General features: G+C 35.1%; 1 protein-coding gene and 1 long non-coding RNA gene across 7 annotated transcripts; one reads left to right on the forward strand and one right to left on the reverse strand.

Moving 5' to 3' along the window:
- The first annotated feature begins 664 nt into the window (after positions 1 to 664).
- On the forward strand, positions 665 to 14,673 carry LOC138127818 (uncharacterized). Of its 6 annotated transcripts, XM_069043889.1 has the most exons (14): positions 665 to 784; positions 2,471 to 2,729; positions 5,771 to 6,055; positions 6,112 to 6,426; positions 7,107 to 7,382; positions 7,515 to 7,634; positions 7,759 to 8,927; positions 8,991 to 9,532; positions 9,593 to 9,737; positions 9,798 to 10,555; positions 10,934 to 11,070; positions 12,365 to 12,664; positions 12,726 to 12,800; positions 12,858 to 14,673. In XM_069043889.1, exons 2-7 carry the CDS (start codon positions 2,477 to 2,479, stop codon positions 7,893 to 7,895), a joined length of 1,386 nt encoding a protein of 461 aa, XP_068899990.1. In that variant the 5' UTR covers positions 665 to 784; positions 2,471 to 2,476; the 3' UTR covers positions 7,896 to 8,927; positions 8,991 to 9,532; positions 9,593 to 9,737; positions 9,798 to 10,555; positions 10,934 to 11,070; positions 12,365 to 12,664; positions 12,726 to 12,800; positions 12,858 to 14,673. The 6 variants fall into 6 exon arrangements, with proteins under 6 accessions (XP_068899990.1, XP_068899988.1, XP_068899992.1 ...); XM_069043887.1 differs by having other exon boundaries at positions 7,759 to 9,532; XM_069043891.1 differs by having other exon boundaries at positions 7,759 to 9,532; positions 10,939 to 11,070.
- A 429-nt stretch (positions 14,674 to 15,102) lies between these two features.
- On the reverse strand, positions 15,103 to 16,243 carry LOC138127823 (uncharacterized). The gene is made up of 2 exons (XR_011158438.1): positions 16,138 to 16,243; positions 15,103 to 15,421 (listed from the first exon to the last, which is right to left on the reverse strand). It is a non-coding gene; the product is annotated as an uncharacterized lncRNA (long non-coding RNA).
- Between the last annotated feature and the right edge of the window lie 21 nt (positions 16,244 to 16,264).

The raw sequence follows: 16,264 nt of genomic DNA on the forward strand, positions 1-16,264 counted from the left end.
TGCCATTACAAACCATTCGAATATCCTATTATTTTTTTCCGGTCTCTTGATATTCTAAAATTGATATAAGCTATGCAACTTAAGGAGTAATAGACAAGAAAAGTAAAAGGGATTTTTATTTTCGTGAAAACCAACAGCATTATTTTATTATTAGCTGGAAAGCCAAATTTGTCAAAAAATATTACTGTCGAGCCCCGCGAGTGTATGTTTGGTTGCGTTCTTGACGTCGCTTTTGGCGCGCGCAGCGTGATCGCGCTAGTTCGGAGCGGGAATTCCCTATCATGTGTTATTGTTATTGTTTTTTCCCTTTAAATCTTAAGCTTACAGATAGATAGATAGATTATCAAAACGTGAATAGCAAACGATTGCAACTCACAACTGTTTACTTTTTAAAACTGAACATCCATCTTGCGCTGTTTATGATTTTGGCATCTGAAAGGATGGACACGCCCACACGGGGCGACTCGTTTACACCACAATAGAACCGGAATTTAATTATTCAATAATACTTCAAATGACCTTACATTTGGCTCGGTCGAGCCGCCTGTGGACACTTCAATTCCTGGGACAGTATTTCTACTCCGCCCAGAAGAAAGCCAGTTTAACCGTTTCTATGGAGATATGCCAAGGCGCGATTTTGGACCACTTTAAGATAAAATTTGTTTGTGTGATAAGATAGCTAAACCAAATTGTATCTTATCAATCTTAGTTTAGTTTAGTGGGTGATCGATAGAGTGACAGTGAAAGTTCTTTTTGGAAAACATTTCTTCATCCACAAAATTACGTAATGATCTGGTTTCAGCAAGTTCGCAAATAAGTTTTAGCTCTATTTTTAATTATAACTAAGACTGCCAAGTTAAAGATTTCCTGGGTTAAAAGCGGCGACAATTTACAAACATTATTTAAACAAACATAACCTTGTCGCGTAGCGTTTCCTGGAAATAATTCAAAGAGAATTGAATTCTGGTATATTGTTACGATTTGCTAATCTATCTAAGTTCTGTCGATATTAAATCTGTTCTGGTTGACTTTTATGCAATTACATATTTGTACATTTATCGAGCGTATAGAGATACAACTGAAATCTTGGAAACCAAGAAGTCCTGCTATATTAAGAAATTAAAACTAGCTCAATGAGTGTACAATAATGAAAATGACAGAGACGAAATTCAAAAGAAATGCAAAAATTACAATTACGAAAATACAGCCGGTCTTATCGTAGCAGAGTGTCCAAACCCGATAAAGCCGCTGATAACGAGTAAAAAAATAGGAAAACCTTGTCAGACAATGTGATTCACTCAAATCCTCCTGCGGGTTGCTTCCTCTGCGCTGGAAGGAACGGGACTCGTCCCTGGTCACCGGCGGGTGTTTGAGGTCTACAGAATCTCGCGTGCGGTGTGCCAGTTGGAAATAGGTCTATCAAAGTCAAATTGCTGCTCTCGCTCCCAATTTGTCCTGTGAACCGTCCCTGGACGTGCGGGATTTTTAACAGGCCTGGCCAGTTCAAGAAACGGCACCTCTATTCGAACCGCACCAGCATTCACTAATTGACCCTACGGCTCCTGTATTCGGAAATAACGTGGCGTACCATGGGTCGTATCGCAAAAAAAATTTCATTTGGAATCGCGCGAAAGAGCCGTTGGGGGAAAACGCGCCGACCGTTCAAATTGATGATGTGGAGAAATTTTTAAAATGTAACAATATCCATTGGGCTGATAATATTCTCTTTCCAAATTCAAAGTCAATGATACGAAAAACGCACCAGCGCACGGGAAATTTTTCTTCCCACACACGTTAGGTAAATAACTAATTTTGTAATTGCAGCCTTAAAATCGGTATTTTCTGGTTATCCTCGAAATGCGGGAAAACGGTTTTCCGGCACCGCGATGTTTTTTACTTTGCTACTAAGGCAAATTGCTTTGTAAGATTAAATAACGCAAGACAGAAAGAAACGACAATTTACTTTAAACAAATTGGGCGTTTTGTCAGAAAAATAACAGAAACAATTATGAACCAAGAATGAACCGAAACCAGCCAGGCTTTAAATTTTAATAATCTAGTAATCGGCGCGGAAAGCGCTACCAACCCAATTGTAAAAAAGTTACTAATATTAAATTAAACTAAGCAAAAATTAATAGGGAATTCCACAATTTTTGTTGGAAACCAAAATAATTGCCCCAATCCTCCCACGTATTCTTGAAGATTAGATAAATTGAAAATGTTGGAGGTACTTGAAACATTACATTAAGTGTATATTTATATATTTCTGACACATTTCATTACAAATTATAAACTGTAGTTATAAAAAATTCAAAAAAGGAAAAATGTTTTAACTTTTGCCTAGTTTATTTAGGTACAAACTTTATTTAATTTTATGATATTCTGTTGCTGCATTCTCAATGCACTTTGCTTGTGCATTTTGTACTCTATGCTTATTTCTGGTGTACATTCTCTTTTTTTTTTATTTCAGATTACAATGATAACCTTCCTGTTATTAGTTTTATCCATTATTATTCCGCTACTTTCGGGAGACATCATCTCCTTACGAAAGCGCAATGAAGTAATTTGTCTCAGTAACATCGATTCACCGATTTATTTAGATCCACCGTTTGTTGGAAAACACAACAGTTCAACAAATTTTTTACACCTAGCAGGCTGGGATAAGGACAACTGGACTATCAAAAATGAAAGTGAGATCATTGGTCCTGTCATAGACAAGAGATGGGAAGGTAAAGTTTTCTTAGTACCTATATAGTTTGTCCAGCGAGAGATTGGTTGACATGATTATCACTAAATTCTAGGTAGACAAAGTAGTGCCTAGTGCACGTAAAATTTGAAATATATCCTTTAAGCAGTAACATTTTTGCCCTGAAATTATGCTCTACAGTTCATCCATTTTCAATATATATCCTGTTCACGTTGGATTGAACATCAGTGGTGCAAATCGCACACATTTGGCATTAACTTTCATATGAGTTGTAATAGTAACAGGTCAGGTCATTTGTACCACTGATGTTCATTCCAACGTGAACAGATACTACACTACTAAATCTAGTGATTTTAGTAACTTTTGTGATGTAATAGGATACTACTTTTTTATATTGTAAATGCAATATCTCAGATAATAATTAGGTTATGTGTATTTTTAAGAGGTTATTGAATATTTTACTTGAAATATGGTATCTACAGATTAATACTGTAACCTTACGACTTCCTTGACTTTTCCTCGCTGATTTTTTTTCTCCCTCATTTGGTGTATTGTTGGTTGCCGCATTCCCTCGGATGAAATTTTGCGGAAAAATACGAAACAAAAATAATGAGAAAGAAAATATTTATGGATCCTACGTTGTGTTTTATTTTTCATTTTGTTTAATTAGGCTCTAACGAGAGGCCGTACCTTTGGAAGGTTTTCAAAGATGAAATTAAACGATTGCGCACGCTTCACTTAAATTTTATTTAACAAATAATCGCGTGTGGTGGAGTTTGGTCCCAACAAATTATAGAAATAAATAAATGAATTTAATAACAGAAGTTGGTGGAAATTTGACCCAATGAAATTTGACTCTCGGCCCATGAATTGAGATCTGACTCATGAATAAATGAGTAAGCTGGGCAAATATATGAGTTTATGGCGCGAACAGCATTATACGAGTTTGAGATGCGAACTATGTGATCCGATTAGATTACAATTATTTCCCCCATTAAATTTAACCCGACGCGATGCCCTGGAATCTCATAGATCACCCCGGTCTACTCCGGTGGTCGAAAATAAAAGGGAAAAAAGGTTCTAACAGGGCCAAAGGGTACCTCTCTTCACGTGTCAGCTGGCCTAGTTTGGTCGCTGGCCCCCTTGGGGGTGACGCGGCTAATTTTGTGCTCTTACGCCGGACCACAGCTTATTGAGTGCGACGGACACTGGCGGTAGCTTCCCGAACTCGAGAATCCAAGACATAAATAATTAGTGGAAATGTTTTATAATAATTACATACTGGTTCCCCTTGACAAGAGCACGTTTCCCCAATCGGTAAATGCAAGGAGATCACATACTTCGCGATAAAGAAATTAATATAAGATTCTAAAGAGTCACGTGGTCATCAAAAGCTCAAAGAAAATAATATAATCTTTACTTTAGAACGATAAAGAACTAAATGCTGTTTGACTAATTAAATCGCGACTGCAAATAATGTACAAGAATTAGAGAAATAATTTACCTTGTGAATCTAAAGAACGTGGTCACAAAATGGCTGCTGGAAGTACTGAACGTACCTCCGGCTACTTTGGAGATCAAACCCCGAGTGAATCAAAAAAGCCCTGTTTCCCGTCCCGCAATCGGTTTTATCATTTCTGGCGCACCCTACTTTCGCAACCCCTACTTGACCAAAGTGACCAATCAGCTCGGTTCTACTTTACGCCGACCGCGACATCCTTTCGATATCTCTAGAACTTTTGAAATTACAGTTTCCGTTTTCCACCATTAATTTAAATGTTTAAATTTAGACTTTTGTTAGGACCAGACCGTATGTACATAATTTGTTGTTGAATTAGAACTCTGAAAAAGAACACTATATTACTGACCCTATACAATAATAAACCTCAACATCAAGAAACAAACACAATTAAAAATGGAACAAATAGAATTAAACAGGAACACTGAATTATCGACTCTATACAGTAATAAAAATCAGCACCAAGAATTAAACAGAATTAAAATGAAACAAACAGAATTAAAATAGAACAAATTAACCTTATTTTGAAACCTAAATTGGGCTTGAAACGTTGTTACGTAATTGTCATGTCATGCAACTAAATTCCATTGGCCTGCTACTTCTAAAAATTGTTCTACATTGGTTTGATTCCCCAAAACCGTTCTAATTAATAATTACTTCGTAAATTTCATTCTCTCTCTCTCACTCACACGTCTGATTTCTACGACTACCTGGCTTTACCGTTACCCGGTCCTCTGTGTTTTCTACCGACTCCCTTTCTACTTTGCTTTGTTACTTTTCTAACTAAAAGTGCAAACGATTCTAGTTATTTTCTACGATATTATCGAACGAGTAAATTTTGCAATGTTTCTTTTCCCGTAAAAACTGTTATCTTTGTGTTGTGTTCGGACAGGACGTGTACCTGCTTTTTCAAAGAAAGGTTGGCAGATTTCACTTGAGGAATGTGGTGCCGACACGGCTTCAATAAAATTTACAACTGACCAGCATTTCCGTCGCAAATGGACGGTATTTAAAATATTTCCTTGAAATTATTTTAAAATTAAAATTCTTAATTTATCGAACCTATTCGGACCGTTACAATACCTATTATATGTATACCGGCATTGAATGTATTGAAACCAGTAAGTAGGTGTACCTTAATTAACGTAAACAGATTTTAACGTCCTGAGTGGAAGCATAAAACATTAAAAATGAATAGTGCTCAGACTCTTCAGATGTCTTAGAGATTGAAGCTAATATTTTAAATAAGTACATCAATTTAAATTAAAAGTGGACTTACGGCAAAAAGCTCCCCAACTATTCGGTAAACTAGGATGTTCCCCAAATTTTGACCATTTACTTTCCAAATAAAAAAAAATCACTTTGTTTGGTCTCTAAAGTGAGGCATTTTTTCTTTATAACTCTGCCTGTGGTTTCCATGATATCGCTAGTTAATCGTATTTTTTTCAAATATAATTTAAACAGTAATGTATATTGAAAATGGATGAACTGTACTCTTGAGACTACGCTCAAATGAATACACAAAAAATTGCACCGCATTTCAGGTTTTCAGATTGACAAGAGCAAAGTGGGAAAAATTGTAAACTCTCAGTCATTCTCAATATATTCGTCAGGTGAAATTGAATTACTCCTAACGAATCCAACACACCAGCGTAGATTTAATTTAAGTATCACTGAGCAACGCTGGACTCATTTTACTCTTGTAATTGTAAACCAGAACGTGCTCGTATTACAAAATGGTAAAGCTGTTTTTGACAAAGTGATTGGTTTTGAACCAAACGCAATAGCCTTTAAAAGAGCCAAGGAATCGTACTGGAAATTTTACGAATGTAAGTATTTTGACAATATAATTGTCCATGATGCCTTACAACTCTTAGGTATTCAGATCAGTTTAGATGGTCAAATACGAGTACAGTTACAAACGAAACACCAACTACTCTTGCCATTCCACCCATTACAAAAGAATGTTTAATGGTTTATATATATCTATGTGAAAAATGCAGCTTGGTAATACCAGAATTTAATCTAACATATACGTTTCGGTTCGAAAACGGTTTCAATTCTTGGCAAACTGACAGGATTGATATTACACCCAAGGAGGAAACCAAAATCAGCTTGGTGAAAGCGAAGACTAGCGGTAATGAAGACGGTTATTGGGGAATTTATATCGAGGAGTGTCCAGAGATTATAGCCAATAAAGGTAAATTTTAACTACTTTTCTTAGTAGGTTCTACAGTTCGATTCGTTAGTGATGAGCCTGTCACAAAGATGCTTCGTGGACGTGGAAGAGTACAAATTGAGAATAAGGGAAATTGGTATCTATCAGTGGAGCGTACAAGTAACTAGAGTCGCAAACTGCAGCTTGGCTCTGTCTTCACATTTGGTTTTGTGTTTTGTTAATTGTCTGTGGTCAACTGTAAAGACAGCCGTGTGTAGTGTTGACGTGTCTTTTAGTATTTTTAAATTGTGTATTAAATTCCCCATCATAATTTTCGAAGTAAAAACGTCTGGAGGGCTGCAATGTCACGTACTATCGGTGGACATAAAAAACTGGGACAAACATCAAATTTGTATAAAGTCAAAATTGAAAAATATACATTGTGTAAATTTGGCTTTTTACAAATAAGGTTATGAAAATTATGACATATTGTCAAAAACATCAAGTTAAAGTTCAGTTCTTTAATGACAATTTTAATTTTGAGTGACAATTCAAAAGTCTGAGACACAATGAGCAAATTTTGGATGTCCCAGCTTTTAATGTCCACCGATAGTACGTCATTGGACCCACAAATTAGCCACGCCGACAGACTCATCTCCATTGAATCGCACTATACTTCACTAAACGTCCCTTTGGTTACTATTTAAGTATTTTTTACGTAGCTGTCTACAGGGAAAATGTTTCGATTGATGCAAACAATTCCACAATACTATGCCGGGATTTAAATCCTCAACGTCGGGATGAAAACAATATAAATAAGGAAAACCAAACCCGGAATGATGGATTTTCTTGTGAACCTGGGAAATTCGGAAACGATTGCATGATCAGTTGTAAAGATATTCTAGGCGTGGATGAGCAATACTGTCAAAAATATAAAATTTGTCTTGAATCAAAATGTGAATGTGCCTGGGGCTATAAGGGATCAGAATGTGACTCGGGTGAGTACTAACTTAGTGTTTTTATCACTGCACACAGTGCTACCGAAATGTCTCTTTAATATCATTTTTGACGTCTTTTTACTTTGTTGTTGATTCTGTGGAGATTTTAAGTGTAATAAATAATTGTCGTAGAATGTGAAAAAGGGCACTGGGGATTGTCGTGCAATAAAACTTGTAAAAAGGAATGTGAAAATTGCAACAACATAACAGGAGAATGTCCAGGAAGTGCCAATATCGGCAAGATTATTGGAAGTAAGTTAGATTTTATTCTTCACTAAAACTGTTTTCTTGTAATTGTTTCTGGAGCCATTATTTCTTACATTATTTATCTTTAATTTGTATCTAATTCTAATGGGATTGCTTTTTGTTGTTTCAGTAACATTTGGAGTTATCTTACTACTGATAGGAATTATTGTATTTGTGGTAGTAAAGAGAAAATCTCTTTGGAATCAATATTTGAAGTGGAGATACCATGGAATTCCCAATACGGAGCATATATCTGAAAACACTTAGTTGAAATAAACAATTAACTTCACTTTCACTCTTCCTTATTCTTAAAACTGTCACCGGGCGATGTCCGCGTCCCGGTCTTGTTTTTCGCATTCTGCTCTCTCATTGGCCGACCAATAAGAGGGCTCCGTTCGCGTCGCACTTTCACCCAACTTTCCGATAAATAGTCGACGCCGGCCAAGACTCGGCAATTTTTTTTCAAGCCTTCAACTTGTGCGTTTCTTTTTTTCCTCTCCTCTCGCTCAACCAAAATAAGACTGCAGCTCCGTAAAAGCTAGCTGGGCAGAAAGACGATGGTTTTGGCAATAGACGTGAAGATATTGTAGCCTGGTCAGACAACAGACCTTCTTTTACAGTCCTATGATTTATGGCGGTAGTTGCCTATTGTGGGGGTATTTAACTCCCTCACAACAGGGCTGGTAGTAAAACCAAATTAGAAATGGGAACACTATACAATTCAGGTAACTCGATTTTTTTTATTCGATCGCACGTTGTAATCGCGTTTCCATTCACAGTATTCTTACACGTTTTTGTGGCTCTGTGTATTTATACTCGTAGTATATTAAGTATAAAGAACGGTAATGACAATGTACCGATCGAAGACAATTGTTTGGAGGAGGAGCTTGCGACGACTCCAAAATTGTCTGAGATCGGTACATTGTCATTACTCATTAACGTTCGTGATGCTTATGAGATTTGCGCGATTTTGCGCGATTGAATATTTATTACAAAACATTCACATCTAGAATAGGCCCAATGCGATACGTGTTTATACCCTTCACATCGTGTTGCCACAATGTCGATTTTTGTATCTCGTTTCTAAGGCAATCTGCAAACAACTACCGCCATTGCAGTTTTTATGCGCAAATATCGCCAGTTGTGTTGAAAAACAAGCAGTAAAATGAGTGATATTAGTGATTCCGAAAACGAAGTGGATGTTATAGAAGAAACTTTGAATGTGAGGTGCGTCACAAATAAAGAATCTTTGAAACTAACGACCGCAACGTGTAATTAAGAAGACAAGGAAAATCCGGGGTATGAACATTTTGACAATTCTAATGTTGCGGCAAGTCTGTTACTAAAATTGTTTCGTTGCAGTGGCAAGGTAGAGTGCCAACACTTTAAGGAGAACACACCAATAAAATTGCGCGGGGGACGCAACTACGTTGGTCGAGTCCATTTTTCGATTTCTAGGGTGGGAAGGTAGAACTGCTTACGCCATGCGGCGTCAGAGGCGTACGTTCATTCGTGATCTGCTTTGCCAGTGTTCGTTTCGTTGTTTCGTGATTTCAGGGTTGTTTTCTATTGCATTAAAATCAGTTCCTTTCAGAACAAAATAATTTTTATTTCTTTATTTGAGCGAGGTTAGTATTGATAAAAGCGGTATCACAATCATTCAAATAAAAACGTATGCCCCCATTTCTGAACGCAAGTGATACGCCACTGGACAAAACTTCACGTACCGATTTGGATGACTCAACGTGTTCTCCTTAAAGTGTGCGGACTCTAGGCCGACTACAAGAGCCGTGTGAGTTTCCAGAAAGTGCTAACAACTTGTCTTCAACTTCCGTCTACATAAATGAAGAATTTTCGAAACCAACGATCTCAATGTGTAATCAAGAAGACAAGGAAAATGCGGGGTATGAAAATTTTGACAATGCCAATGTCGCGGCAAGTTTGCTAATGCTATTTCGTTGCAGCGCCAAGGAAAGCCGACTACAAGAGCCGTGTCAGTTTCCAGAAAGTGCTAACATCTTGTGTTCAATTTTTGTCTACATAAATGAAGAATTTTCGAAACCAACAACCTCAATGTGTACCTAATCAAGAAGACAAGGAAAATGCGGGGTATGAAAATTTTGACAATCCCAATGTCGCGGCAAGTTTGCTAATACTATTTCATTGCAGCGCCAAGGAAAGCCGACTACAGGAGCTTTATGAGTTTCCAGAAAGTGCCCCCACATCTTGTCTTCAACTTCTGTCTACATAAAAATTATTATAATAATCGATTAATTTTGAATAAACTTTACTTACCGTTCTAGAACACCAAAAATTACTTACCGTCGAGTTTACCGTTAGCAACGAGTAAACAGAGCTTACCGTCTTGGAAACAGACGTGGTAAACAAGCAAATAGAGTACAATCGCGCAAAAATGTTTATTTGCAATGTCACTTAACCTGTGATTTCATGATCAAAAATGATTCCAAAAATTTCTAGAGGACTATATTTTTCAAGATCCAGCTTCATGTTACCAAGGCGTATTTGAGTGTCCTTGTTTTTAGTTGAACGTACTTAATTATGAAATAGAAAACTTAGCAACAACTTTCTTCGGATTTAGGAAACGCAAAGCAAGAAGAGTAAATTTCTGTGTCGACCTCTGACGTTTTGGTGCTCAACATTTATAAAAATGGATAAAGTAGAATGCGTACAGATAAAATTGACGTTTTGAAATACATCAATAGATGGAATCAATCTCAAATAACTTCAGTGTGCTTAATTGATATAGCGAAATAGTTGCTGTATCGCCATATTTGATTTGACTGTGTTCCGTTATCGGTGGATTTATGTTAGTTTAAAAAGTTTGTTACCGCTTAGGACTATAATTTCCTCCACTGAAATAGAAGATATTTTCTCATTCAACGTTTTCTTCTGTTAATGACGTTTTGGTAAGGTGTCTTCAAACAGATATAATATTAAGTCAAATAGAAAACTGATATGAAATATTGATATGTTATCTCTAATACTTTGACAAGTGCTGAATTTATTGCTCACTACAATTACTGCGTAGTAAATCGTTCATAAGTTTTCTTTCCAAAAATATTGAAAAATCCATCCTCACTTATATTAATTTGGTACTTCTCATAAGGTATTTATTTTTAACAAATCTACCAATAAAAGTCAGTTTTAATAATTGTCATTGTTTATAATTACATACATAATTATAAAATGAATATTCAACGCATTTGCTCCATAGTAGAGCAACTTATTTTTCTATGCTTTAATCGCTCTTATTCCAGTGAAATAGTAACATTTGTTTCTTTTAGTTTAGTTTAGGCCATGGGCATATTTAGAAAAAGTCGATTGCTGTTTTTCCTTCTCTTTGGATATTTCTTATCAAGAGTGGATTCAGAAAATGGGAAGATAATATGTGTCAAAAATAATAACTTTACTGAAAAAAATGGTAAGAAATAGTAGTTTATTAACAATTATTTTGCAATGATTCTTAAATACTGTTCTGTTTCTATCAATTTTCAAAAAGAATTAACTCAAAAAAAATTGTCATATACCAAATGTCTATAGAAACAATAGTAATTCTTTATTCTTTTAAAATATTGAAGCAACTTATTTGTAACGATTTTAGATTATTCTCAATCTGTAATAATGTTATATCTATTTGTTAGATTCAATATTCTAAGAAACAGATATTTTTTAAATGATTTCGTTTTCCAGTAGAAAATATTTTTTTATGTAAGCAAGCACCAACACTGTTAGTAGTTAAAAGAAAAGCTTAATGAGGATACAGTGAAAGGTGTAAAATAATTGCAAGCATTCGGGGCACTTTACCAGATTCCGCAATATTATCGGAAATTTTTGTATTATAAAACAAAAATGTTTATGTAATTATGTTATTAATATAAGCTCTTTCACATTAAATAATTGTATTACTCTTAAAATATTATCATGAGAAAACAAAGTAGTTAAAAAATTGGTTGATTTTGAACTAGCTTTGAAAAAATGCAGTAATATAATAATTTTGCATGAAAGTTATTTCAGCTTGTCTTTTTTAACCACCATGAAAGCACTATACTTGGGCCAACCAACAGATATAGTAATAAAAAAAAAGGGATGTGGTCTAGTTGCGTAGAACGATATACGCCGAAGCCTGTTTCACAATGAAGCAGGTTCTTTGCCATTTGTCATTCTTATAAGTCTTGAAAAAAAACTATTTTGTAATACAAATCGAAAAATGCTAAGGAAAACAAACAAACGTAAACACGTGGTCAAACTCCCAAGGCGAGGCTAAAACGAATGAGATGCCGGATGCAGTCAAGTGATTTTTGTGGATGTACATCAGGCTTTCGAAAATCTGCGCACGTTTTGAATAAGCCAATTGGAAGCTGCTATTTAAAATACGCGGGCACTAGGGGGCGGTTTTATTCCTATATCTGTTGGTTGGCCCAAGTATATTATCATTCGTCAATGAAGTTCAGCAACGTCCGGCGTGATCAGTGTTTCGATGGGCGGTCGCCGGGGAAATTGCGTTCTGTTGTAACTTCATTCTTCCTTGTTTCATTACTTAATTTCAGTCTCTTATCTGTAATTTTGACGTGAGTGTCTTGTAAAAAATAAATGATAATATAAGAAACAGAACTTTCAAACGACTTACCATCACTTAATAAAAATATCTGTAGCAAAAAACAAATCCGGACTCGATGCCTCCTTCTAAAATTTGAAGATAATTTTTTTTTTTGCAGTTTTTGAAGGTAACTATGTAAGTTTCTCTTCCACAAATTTTGTCGCATTTGCAATCATTCTACCTGCAAATGGAGAAGATATTAATCTGTCAGTTCATGTTGCTACGAAACCAGTACCACTACTACATGAAGTTACCTTTACAAGCACCGCAAAATTGTACAACTACGAGATTATTAGCACAAATAGCGAAATACTGTTAATAGAAGACGACAGCATTATTGAAAGATACAATGCTAATAGTTCTCTTCACGAAGTTGTAGCTAAAACCTCAAAAGTTGTTAATTGGTACATACAATATTGTAAGTGATGTTTGCCAAATTATTGTCTTTTTGTAATTATGGTTTATAATGATGATTACAGATGAATGTGAAGGAGGCCACAGGAGTAATAAACACATTTCAATGATGCAGAAACAGAACAGTGCCGACAGTAAAGGTAACTATAAAGATAGATATCTGAAAAAATGTATTTCTAATATTATTATATTTTCAGCAAACAAAGTATCAACTCCGTTTATTTTAACAGTGACTGTCACCATGATCTACTGCATTACAATAATGTTTTAGTTTAGTTACACATATTAACACGTGATGAAACCATTAACTTCTAAAAGGTTATATACAAAAATTAGTTTAATGGTTTTATAGTTCTTAAGTGTGTAACAGATTTCGTGTCGGGTGGTTTACAAGTCATTTACATTGTCTTTTTTTATTGTAATGTAAAGTAATCAATTTTTTATCGATTTTCTAGGGGAAAATTTCAATCTAATGTAATCCACCCGATATACTTTTATTTTTAATTAATTAAGACTTAACATAAACTATCCTGAGATTTTGAAACAATCGGATACAATGTAAAACAGATCGTTTTCAAAACACATAATGTTTTATAATGAAAACTGTCGATTTGTGCTTTGAGATCGTCTAACCATAGAACCAAGCCACTGCAATGGTTCAAATTTGATGAATTTAGAATGATTGCAACACCGTTGTGTTGAGCAATTTGGCCAATCACGTGGCCAGTTTATATTGCATTCGGCAGGTTCGGGGTTCAAATCCTAGGCGGCCTGACCAGATGTGGGTTCTTTCCGGGGTTTTTCCACAGCATTTATCTTGATATTCACAAATGGGAGCGCACATCACATATAAATAATTATGCTGGGTCAGTATCTCTACCCCGCGGTAACTACCTTTATTCTTTCCTTCACCCATCCTAATTCCCTTCCACTGTGTCAGTAAAGGCGTTGAAATGCCTACAAAGGCCCGCCCACCCTAGGAAGTTGCTACTAAGAGAAACGAATATGTTAAATAACGTAATTTCCTAATTTTGTTTCAACAGTTGCAAACATTTCTCAGATTTATATATCAATTTTAGAATGATCTCAAATACATCCTAGTACACTTCTGTTCAGTGAAAAAGCATACACTTACATTTTACTTGTGTAAATCAGATTTGCCAATACCTGATTTCACTGTCAATGTCAGTGGCAGGTAATTGAAATAATTCGATTTCAGTCAGTAAAAGTGTACTTCATGTCCCCTCTAATGTTACTGTTATCAACATTATTCTTTATTTTCAAGGTTTATTGTTGGTTCTTTTAAGTCTGGTATAATCAAAATTTATTTGTAAATTCTTACCTGATAACTTAATAGGTATGGGTAAACATGGAAACAAACATCAAGTAAATTTACACAACCAAAAAATCGCAAAAATCTCTCTCAAGACTTGTATGCTTTTTCCGTGAACAGAAGTGTACTTGCTAGGGACATAATTATCTTGAACAATGAGTAGTTGGACTTGAAATAATAGTAACTCTCATTTTAGAAGGAACTCAGATTTATTTCAGCGTTATCTATGTTTGGTAACTCTCTTATTATCTGATCCTTCTATACATTTATTAATAATGTTTTTGCGTGTTAATTGCTATGTTAATTTTTTGTATTAGTGGTTATCTGTAATCTTTATTTCCACTGATTGGAAAGCAGACATTATCATTTATCATGATTAGAAATGTAATGGTGAGTGGAAAAGGATCTTATTCGGTAATCACAATTTTAGACGATTTTTGTGAGAAACAGACTCAAAATTAACCATCTAGCGTGTATCGCCAAAGTACTAGATAGTATATACTATATATATACTATAGTAATAGCTATAGTGTGATACTTACAATTGGCTTAATAAAATTAAGCAAACTTAACACATTTGTCAAGTTGTACATCTGTACTACAAAATAAGTCCATATTGTTATTAACTGTATTTCAAAGGTATGTTAATAATTAGAATAAATGTTGAGATATTCCCTTCATTGATTCATTCACGAAGACTTCGATCCTCGGCTTAAAAGAGAAGAAAACTGAACGTTTCACGAAAACGGTCTGAAAGTGCTCTTGGATGTCAACAATGCAATTATCCTATAAACGTGCGACAATACATTATTGAACTAGCGTGCAATGGTGACTATTACGCACGAGGACTTGCTGCAACCATTCGGGTGCCATTACACGCGAATAGTATACTTTTACAAAAAACAAACAACAACAAAAACTAATAACTAAGTAGTGAGGGGGGAAGAGTAAACACATTTATTTTCACCTTCAAAGTAAATGACAGTTTACAGGCATTTGTGGTAACTGAGTAGTTACGGGTAGAGCCCTGTAATAATTTACAGGCTCGTAGAAGAGACCTGTAATATTTTACGATGCTCATCAAAAATAATTAATCAAAACTAATTAAATAATTTTCGAAAAAGTTTATTATAAACACAAACAAATTTAACTATCAATTGTTGCAATTACATATGTTAATAATGCATATTGATCCGTTTTTGGAAAGTCATTTTCATACCGCTCTTGGGATCGAATCAGTAGAGAACCGCATTTGGAGCGTTAGTAATTCCGTGATTATTTTCTTGGTCTTCGAGAAAATCGCCTTCAAAGTCTTCATCGGGCATTAAAACCATTCTTTCTTTTTGCAACAATTTTCACAAAACTTCTGACAGTATTTTTGTAGTTTATCTCAACACCATGACGACGTAGGTATAATTGCCCCACCGCCTTTCATTACAAAATTTTTATAAACATAAATAGCAATTAAAGGACGATGTTTAATGGTTGAAGGTGGAAGTAAAAGTTTGTATGCAACTCGCTTAGCAATTAATCTTTACTGGGCTTACTGGCTTATGAAGACTCGTCCCTTACGTCACTCGCCTCACAAGTGCCAGCGCGCCCGTAAAGATTAATTTACTAATGGTTGGTTCATAGACGAAGAATAACGCTTAAAGTTCAAAGCTTAAAGCGTAAGGCGTAAGGATTAACACTTTATTGGCGTTCATACATCGATTATATCTGTCATTTTTATTTAACTCATGGTTTTTATTATACAAATGTTAATAGGTTTCAACTAATTCTATCAGTTTTCCGTAGTCTATTTTGATGTTAATTTACTGTGATAGGTTTGCGTGAGAACTAAGATTAATCAACTTCTAAATGTAAAACTGTAAGCGCATGCGCGAACAGAATAAGTCTTAACGCTTAAGGCTAAAGATAAAAGTTAACCAACTTTGCTAGCTATCCTTTACACCTTATTCCTTATTCTGTTTTCTTGAACGGTTACATGCTAGTCCGTAAGTTGAACTTTTTATCTTAAGCATTATTCTTAAGCGTTATTCCTTATTCTTCGTCTATGAACCAACCATAAGCGCGTCACATAAATAACTATTCTTCACATTTAAGCATGAATAAAGACTACCAAATCCCACTGTTAAACTTACAAAACATATATTATTTCGTATCACATAACACTAATATTGTCATCATTTTAAGGTTGTTGAGTGTCAAAATCCAAATCAATCTAAATCAAGTTTGCCAACTTTAAGGTAGTTTACACAAAAATTTGTT

The sequence above is a fragment of the Tenebrio molitor genome, chromosome 4 (genome assembly GCF_963966145.1).
Source record: "Tenebrio molitor chromosome 4, icTenMoli1.1, whole genome shotgun sequence".
NCBI classification, from domain to species: Eukaryota; Metazoa; Arthropoda; class Insecta; order Coleoptera; family Tenebrionidae; genus Tenebrio; species Tenebrio molitor.